Below are 24,268 nucleotides of genomic sequence, written 5' to 3' on the forward strand. Positions count from 1 at the left end.
TCACCCTCCTACTTCTCCCTCTACACCTCGACCACGACCACGACCACACTTGTCCAACGCTGTACTTGGCGAGATCGCGTATACGTACAGGCATCGTCACGAGATACGGTCGTGGTGTAGCAAGTCGAGTGCCTCCGTATGTGTACGCTACCGAACTGGACGCGATCGTGTTGGTAAGATTCGAATGTGTAGCGGCGATGTAGTACGAAGATCGGTCGGTAGTGGCGCCACCGTCGAGCCCGAGCGCATTCACGGCACAGACTCCGTAGAGCCGTGGCGCCATCGAGTTTCGCTTTTCGTTGTTCTCGGTACGTCGCTGCGGGCCGCTGAGCGCCGACTAGACGACAGTTTGCCCTGTGTGCCTGGACGGGGCGGGTGTGATTTTCATCGTTGTTTGTGACGTTACACGTTCTCCTAGCGGTATCGCGTGAGAAAAAAGTGACATTAACGCACGGTTCGTTCGATCGGTACGATCTCGGATCACGATAATCGTTCATACGCGTTCGAACTCGACACATGAAGGAAAAAATTGTCGGTGCAAAGTGGACGAGGAAAGAAGACAACGGTAGAACCGGCAACGATTCCAGGAATGACCCCACATGATCGTTTTCGTTCGCACGACGCTTTGACGAATCGCGATATGACGCGATGATCTTGGAGGAGTTTTTTACACCTACTTTGACTAGATCACGCGTGGATTTTTCCCGTCTTTCATCCGCTGTCTAATTAGTGTGTTCGGTGTGAAAAATATCAAGTGTTTCGAAGCGAGAGAAAAAGAGCGAAAGAAGGAAAAAAGTTATTCTTGTTTGTTTACTCGAGTTGGTTGCGCGAGAGTCATGGGTGATGTGTACAGGCTAGTTAGTGACCTGCTCGTAAAGGATACACCCACGGACAGAAGAAAAATCGACCTTACCCTGCCACTCGCAACGGTAAGTCTGCTCAACTTATCTTCTCCTTAGTTTCTCTTACGGTACGATGTGTTTGTCATTCTCCCGTGTATTACATAGATTTGTGTTCTCCTCTGCTTGGTACTGTTTCGATCTTGGCAGGTTAGGGATGGTACCACAGCCGCAGGCTAAGAAAAACGCCGATGCTACGGATCGAAACGGAGTATCGAAAGAAGAGAGAGAGAGAGAGAGGACGACTATTGTGGTCATTCGATCCTTTTCTTTTCCATCGAATTCTCTCGATCCGATCCGTGCGCGCTCTCTTTATCATTGTATTTCGTTATCTCTGTCGGATCAGTGCGCGCGCTTTCTCTTTATCTCTGTCACGCTCCGTTCTCCTTGCTCTCGACTGGACTAGAGAAGTTGGCGTCGTTCTCCGGTCGTTTTTTTCATCGTTCGGAACAAGGTGACGCCTCGAAGTTCGACGAATCGAAATGTGCACACCTAGCGCGTTTAGATTATTACACTCGACGAGAGACGAGAGACCGCTTCGTGCCGACATTGAATCACGTACTTACGCGGATGAAAGATTAAAGACGCGCGCGCGCGCGCGCGACGATTGAAGTTGCATCGTCTTTTTGGCGCGATCGAACTGTCAATCGCAACCAGGGATAGAATCTCGGATAAAGACGGATCGAAAATGTCAAACTCAGCCGGTGGGGAAAACGTGCTTGAGAAATCTAAGACGATTCATCCATCATGGAAATACCACTCTGTTTGACTTCTCTAACTGACGGAATTCAACACGCTTCTTAATCGATTAACTTTTCACAAACTCGTCGTTTACGAAAGAAACTGCCAGACTAAATAGATTTCGCATTGATCACACAAGAATTTATCAACGTTTTTCTCTCGTGTTCTTACTTAATCATTAGTCGCATAAAAGTATTCGTACTTGACATCATCTCGTATACTTTCATCGGATGTTGTTATAATATTTTCGCAAACGTTTGCAATCTCTACTTCACTAGCCGCATATCACGATTTGTTATACCTAATCATTATAAATTATATAACTGTTTCGCAAGTGCGAAATGTTTTCATAGTGAAGTATTTGGAGCGCTACATTTTTCTTACTTTTAGTCAGCTTAACATCGGCCATGTACGTAGTGTAATACGTACATAATTAAAATTAATTAAAACATAGAGCTACGAACATTGTATATATAAATCTAGTTACGTAATTACATATACACGTATACAGGATATTCCAGACGGGTTAATCGCTATATCCATCGGAATCGAGTTATTTTAAATAAGTATGATGCATTTTTATTACGTAAGCAAGTATAAACGAAATATAGAAAGAGTCGTTAGGGGTGTGGCTTTGCAAATACGTTATTGCTTTTATAACTAATTAGAATCGCAACAAATAGTAGAAAGAAACATTTCATATTTATTTTATTAAAGGGATATAATTGAAAGTTTTTGTCTAGAGATTATTCGAATGGACAACGAACGAAATAAAGTAATAAAAGATTATCCAACCTAAGCCGTTCATCTTGTCGAATCAAAGATGTTTCGTCATCGTCGACTAAGAAAATAGGTTTCCTTGTCTCTCTAAAATACTTGGCCTTAATCATCCTTTCTCGAAATTCCGACGGAAAAATTATAAATACACTGTCTGGTGTCTTTAATTAATTAAGACTGATGCCCTATTAAAATATTGTTCTATTATTCGTTTCATTGAATCGAAATTACGTTAGTCGTAAAAATAAGCGCGATTTTACCACATCGATTAAAAAACAAGTTTCTGTCCAAATGAGATTGTTAAAACTTTCAAACTATTCGAGACGATCGTTTCAAACACGAATTATCATTAAATTGTCAATTTCTTTTTTTTTTTTTCCGCAAACCTCGTACGATCAATGAATGAAACGTAAAATTACACATTAAAAATTTTCCCGTTTAATTCCTTTACGTTTCATTCGTATAATAACCATTCGGCAAACTAAACTGTATAAAATATTGTTTAACAGCGAGTTCAAATTTTTTGTCGCGAATCGCTTTAAAGATAAAGCCGCGTGGCGCGTCTAATTTTCTTTTACCAGTATTTATCATTTTTTCGCTGGTCGTCGTTAATTATCGTAGAAATTTCGATTTCTCGAAACCGCGATCTCTCGAGCTTCCTCTTTTCCCTTCGTGATAAATATTCGTGACATCGGAAATAAAAACGATAAGTACCGGGAGCATAAGAAAGCATAATAGTTTCCACTAAGCGATCCGAGATTGCGAGAAGGCATGCAAACTATCTCGAGTAGTCCGAGTTATTCGAGGCTTACGATCACGTTTTCGAATTGCTATACTTTGTTCTTCTCGTACGGTCGCAAGCAATAAGAGGAACAAGGAGGCAAACATAGAGAAACAGGAAGAGAATAGGAGAAGAACTTGTTTCTTAACGGTGCATAATAATTATTGTGTTGTCGCACACCGGCAAACCTTCAAGAAGTTTATTACGTCGATGGGACGAGCTCGTTGAATATTCGACCAGGCTGCATTGAGAATTCCGCGACACGATCGTCAAAAATTCGACGAGCATGAACAACGTCCGTCCCGGGCTCTCGGAAACTCCGTGATCGCGCGGATTAAATATTAATCCGGACGGTGTTCGGTATTCGGGTAACAATAGCGGGGGATTCGCCTCGTGTTACATCAATATTAATTGCCTCATCAACGTGTTATCGGCACCTTGGAGAATTTCACTTGGAGGGGCGAAGACATACCCTGCGCTCCCTCGTCTCGTTGTTGCCAACGAGAGGTAATTGTCACATCGATTATCGAATTATTATCGTATCGCGTTGACATTCCATCGTTTCCCAACCGGCCATTCTTTTTCACGGAACGCGTGACATCAGACTCGATAATTGTACACGCGACAAAACATATCGTTCTATTTGCTTGGTCCACTTTTGCACGTCAATTAATAGGCAAATGTTCGGAGGATTTGTAGCGAACACCCACGGGTTCGCACGCGAACGAATCCCGACGTTTATCTCGAATTAATATAAAACGTATAAAAACGTAACCGTCGAAGTCAAATATTACCGACTGATCCGTATCTGTGGTTGCCACTAGTGCCGTTTATTCCACGCAAATGAACGAGAGTACAATTTACATTTAGTCGGGTGATAAATACCGAGCGCGTAGTTGAATCGCTGTACACATTCGTCAGATCAGATAACAAGCTGGTAGCATGTCGCGTCGTGCCTCTTCTAACGTGATTTTCGAAGCAAAGATAACACGACCCGCGCATGTTTTACTATTTTAGATTTTTCTTATCGGCGGCTCGAGCCGCGGTCTCGCACTTAACCGTGAATTGGCTTAACCGGAGACCAACTTTTGCTCCTCGGTGCGTTAAGCTAGCTATAATTGAATTAACAGAGAAGGGAGGTCGTGTCGGGGAACGAGCGCTCTCTCTTTACGCGTCCTTCTCGATAGGGAAAAATTACACCTGAACCTTAGGGGTAAATAGAAATGAAATGGAACGAAATGATGAAGCATTATCTTGCATTAACGCATCCAGTGGCACCCCGAGAAGCTAGGGGAGCGCGTATACCGCGCGCATATGTCACTTATAAGCTTTCCGCATAGGAGGTGCCATATATTTAAGACCGCACATGGTGCACTCGTGATTGTGTCCTTTGCAACGCTTTTGTACCGCGTCGGAGCCGTGCCGCTAATAACGCGTAATTAATAACACCTGGTTGACACATTTACTCCCTGTTGTTAAAGGAATCCGCAGAAATTGACGTAACGAGAGTCGATTATTTTTGACACAAGGATTTGAAATACGGTTTCCAATATCGGAAAGCATCAACGGTCGGGTAATGATATTGTTACGAATAATCCAGTTTACACAGTTTATTACGGTGATATATATGAACACATTGTATCGATGTTTGATAGGTTCACAGTCATTTATCACGAGAACTCTGTATGTGAAAGATCAGCAGCCACGTACGCTATACAATCTCCACTGGCGATTAGAGTAATCAAATTATCATTTAAAAACCGTTGATTGGTATTAACACGGCTAGTCGCTGCATTATGGGCAGCGATTGTGGCTAGGATATGATACGTACAGTCGCGGAAAGGAAATACTACATGGTAGTCGAAACGGAAGTTTCTAAGCGTAGTGTATCGATCAACGTTAATCTCGCTAACGAACATTATAATTAATACGTATAAAAATCATCGTTAGGTTTATCGATCGATACGTTCCACAAATATATCGATAAACTCTGTAAAGCTATTAGCACAGCAAAGTTTTTTTCACAACGAGCTAATCGGCATGTTCTTGTCTGACCGCACGAGGTATGAACCTTTTAATAACTTGAAAAATCTGGTAAAAGATTATATCGTAATATCTTCTTACAAGAAAGCAGTACTGCGTGTTAAGCTCTTTAAAGTTTCATCTTCTTTTTCTCGGTATTGTTTCAGCGTCGAAAAATACGCTTACCCTCTTAATGAACGTTTAACATCGTAATAAATATCATAAATTAACAAATAAAGAATACTTTTATACGTTCATGAAAGATAATAAAAACTCGTTAATGCGCGTAAATGACCTAAGATTTGAACGAAACTACGTGGCCAATAGTTGTAAAGGTTTGGCTTTTAAGAGGCTAGCACGAAGCAAGGGATGAAATTATAGGGCGTGTCGGAGCGTCTCTGTAGCGGAGGACGAGATTCAACTTTTCGCTTCTGATTTGCTCGTCGTAAATTAGGTGAAAATAGCCAAGTAGAGAATACTCTTAGCGTCCATGTGACTAACATAACTACGACGTAAGACAGTCTGCCTACCTACGTGCCAAAGTACTCGCCGAGGACAAGCTAGACCGGTACTACCGCTTTTTCTCCCGTTCCCTCCTTTGCTTCTCTCTGTTCTCCGAGCGCAGGCCACACATACAGACACGCGTCAGAAATTCTCGACCATTCTTTCTTCGCCTACCTGGTCTCTTTTCCAAAGGATGGTGTGTTCGTGCAGTATGCAGAAGCCTTGCTTTCTACTTTGCCGTGCAAGTGGAATGCATAATAATTACCACAGAACGACGATTCAGTGATGACTTCGATGTCTCTCGCGTACACTGGGCTGCACGCGTAACCATTATCGTTATTCTCTTCGGAACAGCATGTATATGCCGGTTTCGTGTTTATACACTCGAAGTTGGTCTTATCGACTTTCAACGTATCATCTTTGATCCGTATTCAGGGCGCGACGTAAGGATGCAGGCGGTCTTGAAATTTCAGCGTCACTCTGACCGCAGTATCAATAAGATGGTATCTCGGTGGCCTCTGTGAACGCGATTCGAATTCCACGTTACGTTGCTTTTTATTTTGGGTCACAGTAGCGTTGATAAGCAAGTTGACATAAACTTATACGATAACCGACGCGCTGATATATTCGTGATTGACGAAATTGGAAACACCCCACGTGCAATGAAACGCAGAATATTTTCGGTCGCTATCTAAACTTCTTCTTTCGATTAAGTTATATTTTCTCTCTTCTACAATAAGATTGATATTTTTATGTTTAAATCAAATCGAGTTCAATTTTTCACCGTTAAATCGAATTATTATTCGACGCTATTGCGTTTATACGTTGTATGAGAAATACGCGAGTTATACTATACAACGATCAGACATAAAATTGAAGCACCGAACAACTTATACCCGTGAAAGTATCGATAAATCATGCCGCGTTGGTAATATGTAGAAGGAGGTAAGGCATACATCGATGAAACACGTTGTATACGCGTCCAATCGATGAACGAATACGATAAAACAGCTGTAATGTATACAATCTTGAACGCGCTGCAGGCCGAGATTGCAGCTATTGAAGCATCTCTTGGAACGAGCTTTAATTTTTTACACGATTAACAGCGACCAATCCGATCGGCACCACTTTAATCTGTAACTTGAGTTACCGCGCGTATATACCATTGTGCAGAGTGGTTAACGATTCTAATCAACTGGAAATGGCGCGATGCTATTGTTACCTTATACGCGATAATCTCAACTTTACGCAATTTAAATCGGATAAAAGCTGCACACGGACAAGATCTTGAATATGCTATCATAATGCGCAGAATATGTATAAATCAACGTGATCTTTGATACGGGATCGTTCGTCTTTTTTGGTCGAAATAGAAAAACCTCGTTTTATTAGCAAAAAGAGTCACATTGTTACTCTGTATATATCGAATTTCCGCCGCTAATGTTAATTATTAACTTTCTATCTGTCGGTCTTTATTGTTCGGAACTATATGTATATCTTCTGAATGGATTTCCAGCTGTCATTTACAAACATTTCTAACACTCGAACTAACATCGAACTAGATTTCTATTAACGTATTCTTTCGGCAACAAAAAATCAATGACGATCGATAAAGAGGGAGGCGAGAAGTTTTACGGAAAACGCGATAAAATTTCATAGCTTCGCTTGATTGACGGTAGTAAAGCAGGAATTACAGTTTCTGACTGTTAAACGTTAAATAATTTTTCTTATTTTCTCCTCGTATACTCGCCAAACGAGTAATTCGTTTAATACTTAACTTTGTAAAGTATTATTTAGTTTGAATTTGAAACAACTTTCGAAGAATTTAGGTTTTTTACAAATCACGATCGGTTATGATAAACTTCGCTAATGGAGAAACCAATAACGAACGAGGATTTATTGCGAGCGAGTGGCGGACGTCGCCGTTAATTGTAATATACAATTGTAGTATAGGTACGAGAAATATCTGGAGATGACACAATGCGCCAATTGCTCGTGGAAAAAAGTAGAAATTTCAAATTTTTAGAAGGAAGTTATTAAAGTTCATCAACATGAAATCCGTTCGTCTGTGTAAAGACTTTGCTTCCATCCATTTCTATATTGGTTTCTTTCCCCGGCCTTTCGCAGCTCGTTCGTCTAAGAGCTGCGGTCTTATAGTGGGTAGGCAAGAAAGAGCAGTTGAAAAATTTGAATGGCTGAACTCCTGGAGCTCATAAATCTGGAACAATTCCACGATAAAGGAAATTCCTTCCTTTTCTTCCCTTTTATCGGTTCGCTCTTTCTCCTCGCGCTTCACCGGTTTAAGTATGGTTTTGTCGGCCGGGCAGACGCGAACGAACCCTTGAATAGCAAACTTTCGTTCGCTTAACATCGAACGATCGGTTTCGAACTCGAAGGCGTTTTAATTACTGCCTTTGCGGCGATCTAACGTCACGCTCGGAAAAGTTGAACGAATCATTCCATTGATAACCAACGACGTCTAAGTCGATTAAGAATTTTTCGATTTCTCCGTTTATCGTGCTTTGGCAATGCTGCCTGGAAAATAAATTTCACTCGTAAGCCGGAACGGTTATTATAGATTTTCTGCGATATTCGATAACACAGTCGTACACACACCGGGGGGGAAGACGTAAATTTCAACTCTCAACCTTTCTCGCGGCAGTCCCATTCACGACATCATGAAGAGTATTCACTTCGCGTGTATACATAGATCCTGCAGTGAATATTTCCCTATTTACGCCAATCCTCTGTCCTTTCGCCTCGCCGCGCTGCACCGCGCCGCACCGCACCGGTTTGAACGCAGCATATTTATAGCTCTTTCGAATAATCCCGCAGTACGGCCGAAAGCAGCCGAAGAAGCCAAATGCTCCTGGTCCTGTATCTAGATGGATCACTATAATCTCGGATCAACTATATTTCGTAAACGAGTTTTAACGGAAAAAAGAAACAAGACGCTGCAAAAAGAACAGTACAGTAGCCTTGCGAACACCGATCGGTTCACGAACGTATCGTAGCGTTTTCACAGCCCTCTTATCCTCAGATTAAATCGTTCAACTGTTACAAGGAGGAAATCGAGCGACAAAGTCCTGCAAAGATCGGTTACGACGCGAATCCGTGTCTCTGGTCCGGATGACGCGTCCTCTGATATAACATCTCTTTCAGGCCTTCTTCTTCCTACCTTTCTTCGTTCCACCCTTTTTCCAGGCATCGTGTATGCAAGTGCACCTATGCATGTACGTATATACGTATAGTGCGTGCAGGTCGTTCTGGGAGCTCATTAATGTTTTCAAGATGGGGATGTGGCCCCTTCGACCTTCTAAAAAACCACTACACAGACGAAAAAGCAAAGCGCCAGCAAGTGGAGCCAGGGGAAAAAGGTAAAAGCACGTCTGAAATCTCTGAAGGACACTAGACTCGCTGCCCTCGGGTTCTCACGCGTACGCAATGAAAGAGCACGTCTTCTGAAAATTCTAATGACCGATGTTGTTTCCTTAATTAAACCGTGTCTCGTTACTGTCCGCGAGAGTGTTACGGGATTTGCCGTCAAGATATACCAAACGCGTTTGTTCGTACATATATGGGAAACTGCCTCTATATAGGGAGGAAGTCGATACACGGGACGTCAGACGTATCCTTCCGGTAATTGAAATGGAGTTTTACGATCGGAAGGTATTTGATGCATTTTCCGCGTCATTTGTAATGCAATCTCTCTCAGAGGCGCTCAGGGCGCGTTGGAAACAGCGTGATTCACGTAATACGTTATAGAAATACGGCGAAAATTCCGGGAAGCGAATTTTTCCAGGGCTGGTAGCCGTGATATTAAAGTTCGACAGAATAGGGAGGCGGTGCTCGAACGATTCGCCACAATTGTATCTCGCCAGGTATCCGCGAAGAGCCGTTTATTCGGATATACAAACGAATTTCTCGGATATCCCGTCGTCGATGTCAGCCCGTGTGTCTCGATGTTTCCCGTTTTGTAACCCCGCTTTATACGGCGCAACTGGCGAGAGGTATCTCGTATTTCGATCTTCAACGACCGCAGATGTCCCGCAGCGTTGTTGTTCCGTCTTCTCGTTCCTTTGCTAGTCGTGCTTGCAAACTGCCGAACCGCAGCCGTCTGAAAAGAAATCGTCGCCCCGGTTTTCTTCGATACTCGAAATAAAAGCCCTGAAAACGTGTGCTTCGCGTACCCGGATATTCTTCTACACTCTCTACAGGAATAACAATGCGCGCGTAATCCGGTTATTCGAGTAGCTGGAACAACCGCGTTATCGTATCGATTTTTCGCTTAACGACATTCCCCGTCCACAGATACGACGCGCTTTAAACGCCCTATTTTCGTCGATCGCGACGATCATCGCGTTTCTCCGCATCGGTGATTATTTCTCCGCAAAGGATCGCATAAATTACTGAACCATGGTCGGGTGTAACGGCTGGCTGCATGCTCGTCGATCGATGAACACGATGGTATCGATAATCCATTTGGAGGTGTCGAATCCGATTCGCGGATTCTAATCAAAAGTATAGTTGGAAACTGGCGATATAAGTTGCTTGCCGCCATTCAACCTGTAAACACGTATACATACGCGATACACGATGAATTCTGGTACGACGATCTAGCCACGATCTAGCCACGATCCTCTAGCAACTACCGAACGATAAGGGCGATAGAACTTGCCCGTTCGATATGTACAGGGCATATATCGCACGGATGTACTTGGGGCCATTCGAATACGCGGTACTTGCGACGGATACGAATATCCGGGTTTGAAAACAAGCGGATATTAAGAAGTTGGATAATTTCCGCAGGCCGAGATAGAAAATATCGCGGAACAGCGAGCGCATCGCGATAGCTCCGAATGGCCGAGCACTGGGCGTCGTCCATGCACTTCTATCGGGTGCGAGTTCAATAAAACGGCTTCGGCTCCGTGACCGGTATCTCAGGGACGCCGACCACCTGTCTCCGCCTCTCTTTCTCTTGTTCTGCCTTTCCTTTTCTGATTCGTTCGACGACTGATTGGAAGCACATGCCACCTATAACACGGCTGTCTCGACTGTTAACAATTTTGGCACGACTCCCTGGAGGCAGCAGCCCTCGTGTCCAGCGGCTCCCTTTTCGTTTGTTCGCCCGTTCATTCGTTCGTTCGTTCGTTCGTTCGTTTCGTTTCGTTTCGTTTCGTTTCGTTTCGTTTCATTCGCCTACTGTTGTAGCACCAACGTCTACCCGGGATACCAAGTTTCTCGTTCGACCGACGATAAAAACGTTTCATATATATTTCCGGTGTTTACGAGGTGGCCGGCGATGTTTCGAGTAATTTCATGTGTTGTTTCTGCACGATATCGGGTGGTACGTGAGGAACATGTTTGAGCAGAGTTATTAACGCTTTCGCGGTTACGGCCGCGGTTGCAGCCACCGTTTTTTTGAGCTATGGAGAAACCTCTGACGTCGTGCCGTTAAAAGAATATCCTGGTTATGGCATTTTTAAATTGAACTGGTCGTTCTTGTACGCGAAACGAAGTAAGTTTTAGAAATTGTCTTTTTCAATTACCAGTTTCAATCGTAATACCTTAGCCAATTAATCACACGGAACGGAATAATTATAATAGAGAGGAAAATAACATTTCCAATATTTAATATTAATGCGAATTCTACGCTATTTCGTTCAAACCATTTTCAAAGACCGTATCGAATTAAAAAAACGTTATTGTTTTCGCTAAGGAAATACGCTCGAATAACGGAATATACGAATATACGCTGATCGAACGCGATCTTTGTTTCTTCGTAACGGTAGGAGACCGTTCACGGTTTGATTAACCAGAATCGCGGCAAATGTAAGCCGATAAGATAATTGGAGCGTGTCTGTAATATCTCTGTTGTTTCAACACCTGTCTTCGGCATTGTAGTTGGCGGATATATTTCCAGCCTATCGAAATTCAGCTGCATTCAACGCTAAAGTGCTATCTTCGCTATCGCGTTATAAATTAGTTAGTGGAACAATGGGCACGCGCTCCTAATGGTTTTATCGTTCTCCGACAGCTTTTTCGCTTTAACAACGTGATTCAATGGGTCGTTGTAACGCGAAATTAAATAGACGACGTCGACAGGTTTTACCGCAGCTTCCAGCCAGCTAAAGTTCCGAGTGATTCATGCCGTGGTACCGCGGATAATGTGACTCGAAACCGTCACGTCCGTGCATTCTTGCGCGTTGATACTCAGCCAGCCGAGTTATTTTCCATAAGGATGCGAATATTCTCCGTAGGAGTTTTTACTCTCAGTTCGAAGTTGAATTTAGTTAAAACTTCGAGACCGTTAGTCGAGTTCTACCGGTGACCCGGACAACGAATAACTCGTACGTTTTCAACTCGACCGTTCAAAGAAAATTTTACCGTCGACTAATTTTGTTTAACGATCCCTCCCGAGCCTCAGTCCTAACTACAATACCGGTCGTTCCTTCGCCTTTGCTTTCTCCAACCGATAAACTAAATTAAACCTATTTAATTAATTAAACTAGGAAAACTATCGAAAAAATATCGTTAGGAATCGATCTTCGAACTTGGAGCAAACGCAGACCGAGTGGGATATCCTATACGTCGTATGTACACGCGAGAGGAGGACAAATCAATCCTCTCCAATCGGATCCAATTGAATGCCATTATCGGATGAAATTAAGGAAATTACTCGTTCTGTTCGTGCAAGGAAGCACGTTAAAATCCAGTTTAGAGGCGCTTGGCGAAACGAGCGAACGAAGTAGACGACAGCAAGAAGTTTTTGCGATTGCATATTTCATGCGCGTGGCGTTCGTCCGGACGTGACTCTCAATCGGTGTTTACGCAATTCCATAGCGAGAAATATCGGACGTGCTCCTCGCGCTGATCGATTCAAATCAAATGTTTAGTTTCAAAGTAGAAGTTGTTCCGGGATGGAATTTCTTTCTAGTCGTTTGATTAAAAAGTATCGGATTAAAAAGTTTTCCTTTCTCGCTCTATCGCGGCCACCGATCACTCGGTAGAGTAACGTACACAGTCGTTAATCCACCAATACGTATAAAGTTGCTGCGTGATCCGATGAAACCGATTCTCGGTTATCGTGTGATATTCGCTCGCGTTCGTATGCGTCACGTATGTAACACATAACGCTTATATAGTAGGTCAGTACCTCGTGTTTTCTAGGAATGGTATTCGGCGCTACCGTGTCGCTAACCTCCACCGAAACTCTGCGAAATTAGACATTGGCATTGTTCCAGCGTAACGACTCCATCGCTCGACCATGGCGCGCAAGAAAATATTCGCGACATTACTCTTAACAAGCTCGAGATATCTCAACGACGATTTGATCGGTTTTTCCCCAGCGAAACATCTTATTCGCGTTACATGAGAAAATTACCTGACCCAAATTTCCTCCACTTACATTCACAAGATATATCCAATACAAAAATTAACCAATAATATGGCATGTCGAAGTAAAAGCATTTAACTTTCATATAGCTCGATCTCTAGATACCTATGTATGTTTTACAACAAAATGTAGTCAGAAATTTTCGCTAGAGCATCCAGACGTAACGACTTCAGCGCAATTTTCGAGGAAGAAGCGTTTCTCCACGCTATGAGAGACATTCTTGAGAATTAATCGTGATGGAAACGAAATTTTATGGAGGTGCGAAAACGGAGTAGAGAATGCACAGGGCGATGGACCAGCCATGCCTATCGCGGCGAGTTTCTCGCTGAGAAACGGGCGTCGCGACGCTTTTATATCTCATTTCCAACTGCAAAAAGGAAACGCGAGAAAGCCGGCAAAAGTACCAGCTAACATTGTTAGCGGCAGTTGTAGCTGCGCACGCCATGCCGGCAAGACTAATACCAGCTCGCATTGTATCGCATTTGCGTACTCTGTTACACCTTTACGAACTTTTTGCTTCAAGGTTTATGCACCCGCTGTGGAAAATGTGTTTACGCTCTTCGATATTCCGTGTTTTATATTTATTTTTCTTAACGCAGAGAGGCGAGCGCGTTTCGCGTTCGTTGAAAATGATTTACGATAACGCGTATCAGGTATTTTAAACATTTCATTATCGGTTATTTGTTCCGTGCCACAGATCGTCGATGAATCGAAACTGCCGACTCTCTTCCAATTCTCACCTTCGAGATCTTACGTCGCTTTGCTTAGTTTATTCCTAGCTTAGTTATCTATCGATTCTACCCTCCTCTTTTTTCTCCTTTCGCCTGTTTGCCTTTGTTCTCTTTTTGTTCGCCTCTCCCTGCCAGTTCGTATCTCTCTTTGCATTTTTAATTTTCCTCTCCGTCGCGTCACCGCTCCTTGGGTTCCACCCGTTCTTCTTCCTTTGCTTTCAACTTTCTCTGACATTTCGCCCCCTGCCTCGCCTTTTTTCTCCGTACCCGATGCTCTTTGTGGAAAAGCGACATTAATTACGACTGTCCGCTGCATCGCGCACCGCGCGTTCGTATATCCAAAAGTTGGTACTTTCTGTGCCAGCAATTAACGACACGTACGCATGGAAAACCGGGGGGATGGCGGGGCGAACGCAGAGGAACGTAAAGGGTGCGAACGTTGGAGGAAGGTACGAGGCGACGACTGCAGGTTGGCGCAGGTTGCCGCGCTCAACCCTTTTGCTTTTTTTTCGAAATACGATGCTTGCGCTCGTTTACGTTTTCCTTTTCCACCGTTCGCTTCGTTGCACCGTAATAATTTGACGATGCGAAACAAAACGGCGGCTGGCTGCCTCTTTGAGTGCTCCTTTGTTCGCAAGGAAGGACAATGAAACGCGACTGCCTTAGTCGTTGTCTACGAGCCTCCTCGTGACACTGGTTGAATCAAGCTTTATAAGCATCCTTTTTAAATTAACGAAACATTTACTAGTCACGGGATCTCTGCGACTTTTAAATATTGCACGCGCTTCGCCGGATTACCTAATGATAGAAGACGACGCATAGCAGAGTTTTGCTCTGTATTATGCGAGGATATCGCGATGTGGGAACACGTGTCGGCGAGTTCTTTTGAAGTCAGTCGTGTCTGACGTTCATAAGGGTAGTAAGCGCGAAAAAACGAGAAGTACGGCGTAGTTGTTCCCTATCCCCTGTTCCCCATCCTCCGAAATGCACTTTCCTCCTATTACTCGTTCTCGTTCTTTTTTTTTTCCACGACTGCATTACCGTAATTTGCTCGTACTGACATGAGATATAAACCGTCGTCACAGTCGTCGCGCCGTCATCTCTTTGACTATACCCGTCGAACGGAACACAGAAAACGCGAGATCTCGAAGCGACGAAAAGAGGAATTCTTCTAGTGCGTTCCGAGGGAACCGTACGGCAGCCACGGACGCGAATTCTTAAGCATCTATGAGTGAAAATCGCACGTTCAACCGCGTACACGACTAAACTCGCTGGAAACTAAAGCGTCGTTACGGACTTCGTTTCCTGGTACTCGCAATAAAAACCAACATGCTAGATGTTCTTTCTTCTTTCGCTATTACGATTCTTCGCAACAGTTGCTGGAATCTTCGCGTATGAACGAATCTACGTTCACGAACGAACGGTACGTGTATAGGAATTATGCATTCAACGAAGAATTTGAAAATATTCCTATCTATAGAGAAAATGATTCGATTTAGGTCGATGATTTTACGATTTCGAATATTTTATAATCGTTTAACTTGTTATTTAAGATTTATTTGCAGAGCGTAATTATGAAAATATTTGCATCTCAGTAAAGACTAACGGTCCACTAGATTCGTTACGTTACGCGAAACTTAATAAATTAAAAAGCGTGTAGATAAGTAGATTCATATTGTATGTATGCTTCATAAAATATCTGAAAAGCATAAGCAGAAAAATACGCTTCGCCGTAAAATTTTGATCAAAATATTAATTATACAATTTTATTTTACGACGGATTAACAGCATAGAGCGGACATTAAAATAATAACGCCTGTGTATATTTGCAGTGTAAATAAACGTAAATTACCGACGATTCGTTGTGCAAAATCTATATATTATACGTAATCTCCGATGACACGAAAGATACTGAAACGGCGATGATCAAGATTTTGAACCTTAATCCAATTTCACATACAGGTTAAAGCCTTGTTTGCTTGTTCAGGGAGTGGCTGATTTGCAGAACAATACTCGCGGGAAACAAAGTTCTTACGCATCGTGTTGAAAGAAAACAGAAAGTTATTAGGCTGTATAAATATTCATGAGTTACGTAAGAATAGGAATCTCCGCTGGGAGAAGCAGGAGGTGGTGAGCGGTAGTTAGAAACATTCTGGCATTAAAAGCTGGAATTAGTTAGTCGCGGAGACCGCGTAGCTGGAAAGTAACACAGCGAAGTAAATAGTTCATGCGCTCTGTAAAATCGCGTAAGAACAAACATCAGCAATGCTCTAAAGACTGCAGTAAATCACCGAATAGCTCAAAAGACTAGCTTCCCTTGGCTGCTTTCTCTGCATGAATATAAATTACTTTGCAGACACAGATTACAGTTAGAATAATATGTTTGCGTATTTTCGGTGACAACGTGAAACGATACTCTCGCTTGATATATAACATCCGAGCGAATAAACTTTTCTTGTATTAGCTATGAAAGTTACCAAGTTCTTTTGCGTTAGCTGGAAATGGCTATTTAGAATCCCGTGAAAAAGATCGAGTAACTGTTTCGAGTCACGAGTAATTGTAAATCATGATAGAAGTTTCAAAGTAAGGTAACGCACGATACGAATGTTCAATGACGTGAAAATAGAGATATTTCGCGTAGAGCAGATATCGCGCGAGATGATATAAAATGATAATATTGGAAAAATCGAATAACGATAGCACGCGGCACAAAGTTATTTGATTCAAGGGCCATTTATTTTCATCATTTATGTTATTTAGATTTTCCATTGTTTCGTTAAAACTAACCACTCCCGTCTATTTTTATCTCGGTGGTGGACGATAAATCGGAATTACAGAGAAATTAATGGAAATTGCAGTTTAAGAGATTGATCGCGTGTCACATTAATTTTCCTGTCAGTGTAATGCATATTAATGTTTTTTATGAGTGAAAGTTACGTAATACCGCGCGACGCGATGATAATACCGGCAAGCGACCGATGAAAAAGAAACAACTTCCACGTAGAGTATGTATCGGTTTCTTCTTAGCGTATTCTGCTGCGTTTCTCGGTACAGTGCACTCGAGTAATTTGCGAGGTAGCACGAAATCAATAAGAACAGGAAACTCGAAGAGACGAAGACTTACTAGTTGTTTTCAATTGCGCCAGCAACTTCCATTCGTAAATACGCTTACCTCTTTTCTCTTCCTCTCTTTTTCTTACCCGATACATTGTCCTTCCAGATTTTATGTTCGATCGCAAAACGTTCGCGTTCTCAGGTAAAATTTTCTGCTTTTCATCGTTAACACGCGTGAACGTTATTTTATATTCATTCGTGCGATACTGCCGTGAACGCATTTATCTTTCGAAGAAATTCCTTTTCCAATTATTAGCTTTATGTCACGTTGGCTACATATTGTACATACCGATATAGAAGCGATAAATTAATTTTTACTTTTGCAAAAGTTTGCATAAACTTCCCATTTTAACTCGGTATTATTACAATGAATTAAATGTATGATTAAACATACCCCATGTACTTTCGTATCTTTACAGCTACGCTTCGTTCGAAGTTCTTGAAATTTTGACCGACTTGGACTTTTCCACATTTTTTAATCTGTGTTAGCGGTTCGTTGTTATATTATTTATGTATTTCATATATTTATTTTTGCACGTGCCGCTACTACCTACATTCCCTTTATTTCGTCCAGCGCGTGTTCCACATTTTTGAATGGAATTAAAACGCGTTAAAAATCGATGTTCTTTTCAATATTTACTCTTTAACCGTTTGTACTAGATAGCGTAGAAATCCGATTTGTTTTGTCGTATCAAATATATTGCTTGTTCGAATCATTAGATATCAACCATCGAGATATCTGTTTGAGCAATTTTTCGAATGATTTTTCAGCCAATAATAATCGATGATCTTTGTTTCAACAAATTCAACGTGACGAATATTAGTGAACAAAGGAAGATAAAAGGAAGAAAATATTTGTTTAGAATACGATCCAAGAATTCGTCAAATCCACGATCCAGATGTTTCGAATCTTTCTCTGGTTGTTTTATCCTCTAGCGAATCGAAGCTTGCCGGTAGTCTCGTTTACTCGTCGATCAACGAGACACGTGGAAACTTTTAGCCGGCGTCGGTTCGGTGGGAATAACATTAATTACTCGGTAGACAAAACTCTGCGACGCGACACGATGCGATGCGCGTTGTGTGTCGTCGGGCTGAATAGTTTGTACGCTTTCTATTTCAGCAATTAACATTTGTGCTGAATTGTGTCGGCGAACGTAGAGAGAGAGAGAGCCGCGTGTAATGCTCGTGAGGGTGAAAACGGTAGCGGTTGCCGCGGTGGTGGTCGACGCATACCTTTCCTCCTCCGAAACACGCTTTTTATCCTCGTTACTTTTTCTTTTCACGTCCCTAGCGTCTCCGATCCCCGTCCAAACCTGACTCCCTCCATCACCCCTTTAGCGTCAGTAATTTACCCGTAGCACGAAATAAACCACCGTTACCTTGACTACTCCCTTGCCGGATATTTCCGTGAGTTTCCACGGTTGCGTTTTTATCGTATTGTATCGTGCCGTGCCATCGCGACGACGACGACCACGGCGACGGTCACCACTACTACCACGGATGACGACAACAGCAACCAAGAGGATCGTTTGTTTGTTTTCGTTTCCTTCCATCGCGACGCACCACCTTTTTGGTGCTTAGTCGGAGCGAAGGTGTGCGTTTTATTGTACCGCCGATCTCTACCGGTTTTTACTCTTCTATCCGCCAGCAGTTGCAGATAAATTGTACGCCGCTGTTGAAACTCGCTATTTTCTTTCGCCGGATAGTTGCGCGACTTTGTCGCTGATAATAAACAGACTTCTCGGGAACAATTAAACCACACAGCTGAACACGCGTCTACTTAGATGTACGCGAAAGTACTGAACGAAGGAAGATGGCTTTCTCGTTGATGCGTGTCGTATAACGTTTGATGCTTCTTGCCAATTAGACACTGATTGTTGCGTCTGTTACGACGAGAAATTCTTACGATCGCTTAAGAAAGATGGAGGCCGTGTCTGTCTGTTTGAGATTCGTAGGTATTGTTTATAGAAACGGAACGTTTCTCGGAGAATATTGCACGGAATTCCTGTACCGTTTTATTAGAAGGAAAGCATCGAAAGAAACAGTATCGATGCTTTGGTAGAATGGAAGCTGAAATATAAAATATTTCGTGGCTCAAAGCAAAATATCAGGGCATCGAATAAACATGTTTCTTTAACATCAAGCGATTTATTACTTGTTAATAGCTGGATAGATGGGTCGGGACGTTATAATATTGTTTTATCGCGACTAAAAGAACCTGATTAATATACAACTATGCCTCTAGAGTTTAATTACCACTTGATACATACATGGAAGTATGCAAATGGTTTTATATTTCTTTCGCGATAAATTACTTCTGCGAACAAGATAACAAAAGTACGGGATAAGTAGCAAGCTATTCACGGTAACAAAAATGGTAATGATTTCAAATTTATGTGCAATAAAATATTTTAAGGACATAATTCGTTAGCTAGTGGAATATCACGTGTAAAATGAAAAGCTATGCACGCTTGTGTTACGTTATAAAATTTCACGTACATTCTGGCAAGGACAATTACAATTTCAAGCAAGTGTCGCAATTAGATCGCTCGGTTCTTAAAACGCAATTGCAGTGTTGCTGGAAATTCACGCACTTCACCGAGGAACAGCCGCAATTTAAATCATCGGGTCAGGCTCAAACGTTTGCTTTTCTCTTGTGACATTAGCTGCGGTCAGGGTGTATTCGCGCGTTATTGCGGGCAAATGACACGTGAAATTGAAATTGGCCTAGAACTCTGATTATGCGAACTTGTTTGCATATGAAGCATTAATTCTCTGTAGCACGCGACCGTTGTGCAATCTGGAAATTAATTTTATTCCGTGAATCTGTAAACATCGTTCCGATATGGCACGCTTGATTTCAAGTGCCTCACGAATGACGAATTGTTGTACGTTGCATGCGATAGAAGCTTCGTTACTACGACCGACACTGTATAACTAATGTACGGAGATTAATGCGGAGATCAACGCGGAGATCGGAAAAAGGTACAGGGGAAAAGGTGGTACTGCTCTTTATAGTCTCTGTCGCTCGTCGTCGCGCGTTCATCGCCACGTTGTTTTTGGTTTGGATATGTAAATGAGGTATGTGACGGAAACAACCGATTCCAGAGCACTTTTTCCCATCTCCACTAGCTGTATTCATACATGTATGCTAGGATCTGTCAAGCATGCCATGGGAGAACGCGAACCTCGTTGATTAGCAGCACTGATCTCCACCGCTATCAAATGATATTGAACCGCGGCGAGCGTTTGAAATATGCAGGAGAAATTTAACGGAGAAACCGTAATATACATAGATGCAACTCTTAATAGTTACAAACAAAGTAAATTAATGTTAATTCAATTTTAATTTAATAAATTCATGTTTTATTTTATTGTATCTTATTATGAATTTAAACTAATTTTGTTAATTTTAAAATATGAATATCACTTTCAAGATACCTTAATCGGAAAATCGGAATTCTTTAATAAAAACATATTTTAAATTTCTCCTATCCTGAAAAAAGATTTAACTAGTAACAATACATACACTCACTACCTCGAGTACGTGTATTTGACAATGATACTAATTAAATTCTTGGGTTAGCTTCCAAAAATAAAGGAATAAATATTTTTTCACTCGTGTCAAGTAAATTCTTGGCATTCGACAGAGTAGTGGATCAAACGATGGAAAAATAAATTCAGCAGCGGCTGAAGTGCGGCTGAACGCGTTTCCCCGTTAAGCGGAGCACGGAATCAGGCGACAAGATGCTCCCTATTGTCGTATCCGGCCGCACTTGCTGAGTGAAATGCGCTTCATTCCTAATTCATTAGCGGCAGAATCTCGCTTCGTAACATTTACACGTTTCCGCAGGACAGCCAAATGCAAAGTTGGAGGATGCAACCGTATTTTCATCAGGCCTGGAAGTAGTCGCAGCTGCCTGCTCGCCAGGTTTGCTGCTTTTCCACGGCCACGAAGACGACTACGACGACAACGACGATGGCGACGAGGCGCGACGTCGAGTTTCTCATTTGCACGATACACAAATACGGGCGCGTCCAAATGCGTAATTCCAACTAGAGAGACTAGCCTTCGAGCTTTACTTTTGCTAGTTTCATCCCGGTGGTATTAGAGAAAACTGTCGCGGCTGAAGAAAATGTCAGCCGACAACGAAACGCGAATCAAATTTGCGCGCACTCGTGCGTTGATCGTTTTCATTTCGTTTTCATTTCACTGATGGGAATGGTTCGTTCGATAGCGTTCGATAAACGCTATCGAATGCTTTACAAGCGAAGCGTTGCGTAGAGGTCACTGGTTTTCATCGGTATTTACTGGTATTAATCACGGTTAACAGATCTTTCGGTAGTTACATTTATGTAACAGATACGCGCAATAGTTCGTAAATGTTTCGACCATTCGATTTTTCACGAGTAATAAATTTCAATGGAAAATAAATGATTTCGGTGATTAAGGGATTTTTGATTCGGCGGTACGTCCGATTATGCCAGCGGAAATTCGTCGTTCGAAAAGAAAATATTTGTCGTTTATAAGTCATAAATAAAATTTCCGATAAGTGACTGTCGTCTCTAATAAAATACGTTTTAATAAAACGTTATAATTATGAATAAAAATATCAATGCAATTATCTATTTCTTAAAGAATATCTTTAAACGCTCCAATCGTATTTATAAACACGCTACAAACGAACATTTTTTCTGCATAAGTCGGATTTATATTCTTTAATCGCCATAGAAATGAATTAGCGGTGCAACAAAGATTTAACTATCCCTTTATTTATCATTAACACACGATCATGGTGATAAGATTTTGTGTTTCATACTCATAAATACGATTAAGGGAACTAAACCGGCGCTAATTCAGACAAATCCCTGGTACTCATGATCAGCTTATTGCCTCTCGAATCACGCGGCTTTCGTGTAGGGGTAAGCGGACAAATGTACAGAATGATATATCCCGGTGGACGTAGAGCTTGCGTCTGATCAAAGGCCGGAAGGTCGACAGCGGTACTTTGTTTGTTCGATTTAACGATGCGCCGTTAATTAATTCAGTCTCTTCGATGCTAACAAGTACGATTTCGAGGAACTGACGGATAGAAGAGACTCCGGCTGTGTATCGAATCATTCGGTAATGGTACAGACGCGCCAAAGCTACGACAAAGGTGAATCTACGACGCGAGACCGAAATCGAAAACTGTCTGCGATAGAAATTCAAATTTCCGTAGCTGGATCGTGGATTCCCCTCATGCTGATAATTTCGCGTTACGATCGTTGTACCGATGTCAAATGCAAGCCATAGTTCTCGGGGACTCGTCGTTTCGTTTACCGTGTCTACTCTTAGCGATATCGGATTTTTTGCTATATCGTACACGAGTCTGTTCATCGAATTTCAATCGGAGAACACGCGCTGCATCCAAGCGTTACATCATCTCGCGAACACGCGTCGATAGCCTATTGGTTCAAGTGATTTGCGTACACAGATCGTCGTGGTACGTTTACGCGATATAGCAAATGTGGATGTGTATAGTTAAGTTGACCGTACAGGAGGTTGGAAGCGTGTATTAGGCGGGAAAAATCGGCCATACACCGGTGCAACGGCGATGGTAACTGTTTCGGTGATAACAGTTTGTATCCGCGTGACAAGAATTGGCGTTGGCTGAAACTACGTTGCCACACGGCTGGTGGATAGCTATGACACGAATCACTGGCACTTGAACGCGAATTGTTATCGTCCAAGTAGTTACCACGGTTGTTATCTAGGTAGCAACAAATCTTTTTCGTCGCGCTAGTCGTCGCCGACGTCGTTGTCGTTGTTGTTGTCGTTGTCGTTGTCGTTGTCGTCGTCGTGGATGCAGCAGAGTTGCGGCAAAGCGCTTTCAAGCGATACATATCTGGAAACGAGTCGGGTCTAGAGGTGTAGCAGGCAGGACGTGAGTCGAAAATCGTGTACGGCATAACTCGTCGTATTTACCGTAGAGATGCAGATATTCACGAGCAAACATACATCAGTCGCGCGTGCATGGGAATGTACAGACTTGTGTACGCGCAAATACATACATGCTGGAACCGGCGGTGCACCGTGAAAATCGGCGTCCATGTCGATATATTCTTAGTATTGGCGAGTCGACCGTCTATCGGACTTTTCTTTCGCCAGTCCCGTACGTTTGCCACGATAATTTGAATTAAGAGCAAAACAGGCCATTTTTATTTATCGTATTTTTAATCGCGTACGACGAAAGATGCGAGACGACGATGTTCTGGCAAAATAGCGTTCAACGGCGACGGTTAGACAGCGAACTAAGCGAAGTTTCGAGATAAACGCGAAGGTAAAGTAGCGTTTCGTTCGTCGAGGATGCTCGATCAAAATGTCTGAGAACGAACGTGTGTCGGTGTCGCGTTTAAAGAAAAGATATGCTCGAAAGTTACACGTGAATCGAAAATCGTGGTATAAACTGCGATGGTTACCGCGCAGATACACACCAACTTGCGCGTGATTGTGCTTAAAAAAGTTAGATATGTGGAAAGCATACTGGTGGTTCTTTGAAGCACATCGAAAGTTTATCCCTACTTTCATCCCTACAGTTCATCCCTACACTCAGGTGTATTTTTCCTAACACGATCGTTCGTTTATCGCAAACACTCGTTTCTCCTATGTTTCATCGTGCTTCTTTCTTTAAGACGACGTGGAATATTCTCTCGTGAAAATTATCGTAAGTCACGCGCGCGCATTTTGTTTATCGTTTTCTCGGAAAATTCTCTACCTACGAATATTTTATATTTACTCGAAGACCATTGTTGTTTAAACGTATCGAGTATTATTTGACCGAACTAACTTTGCGATTTCACCAACGACACAGTCTCTATTTATTCGACGATATAACGATATGAAGCAGAACGGTATTCGAGAGCATGCAATTTAGAGGGACACATAAGGTGCTTGAGAAACAAGTTACAAACTGCATCGCGTCGAGTTCTCGCAGTATTTGCCGTCGAGATGCAGATACCCGTATGCAAACATGTGGAACCTGTAAACAGAGACAAACACACATACGCAAGACTTCGAATTACTGGGCTGGTGAGTAGCCCCCATGGTGTACTTTTCCTAACTTCGTTATCCCATTCCCGATTGCATCGGCATACACGCAACTTCTTACTGATTACGTAATCCGTAGGTTTTTGATGTGCGCTCGTTTCTCTCGGTTGCTCGTTGCCGAAGAAATAATGGGATTTTCATTGATCCCCGGTTCGATTATATTCGTTTGGAGCTTGAATTTGGATATATTTGCTTACTACTTTGGGTTACTTT

The 24,268-nt window shown here is 42.4% G+C and overlaps 1 protein-coding gene across 4 annotated transcripts in view; it reads left to right on the forward strand.

The window, feature by feature from the left end:
* The first annotated feature begins 286 nt into the window (after positions 1-286).
* Positions 287-24,268, forward strand: part of LOC139989119 (uncharacterized) — a 264,602-nt gene continuing 240,620 nt past the window's right edge. For 2 of the 4 annotated variants that reach the window (XM_072007101.1, XM_072007103.1), the window contains exon 1: positions 287-929. In XM_072007101.1, the coding sequence (XP_071863202.1) occupies positions 837-929 (93 nt within the window). In that variant the 5' untranslated portion in view covers positions 287-836. The remainder of the gene's footprint in view (positions 930-24,268) is intronic. The other 2 variants (XM_072007100.1, XM_072007102.1) reach the window with 1 other exon arrangement.

This window comes from Bombus fervidus, chromosome 7 (genome assembly GCF_041682495.2).
Source record: "Bombus fervidus isolate BK054 chromosome 7, iyBomFerv1, whole genome shotgun sequence".
Lineage (NCBI taxonomy): Eukaryota > Metazoa > Arthropoda > Insecta > Hymenoptera > Apidae > Bombus > Bombus fervidus.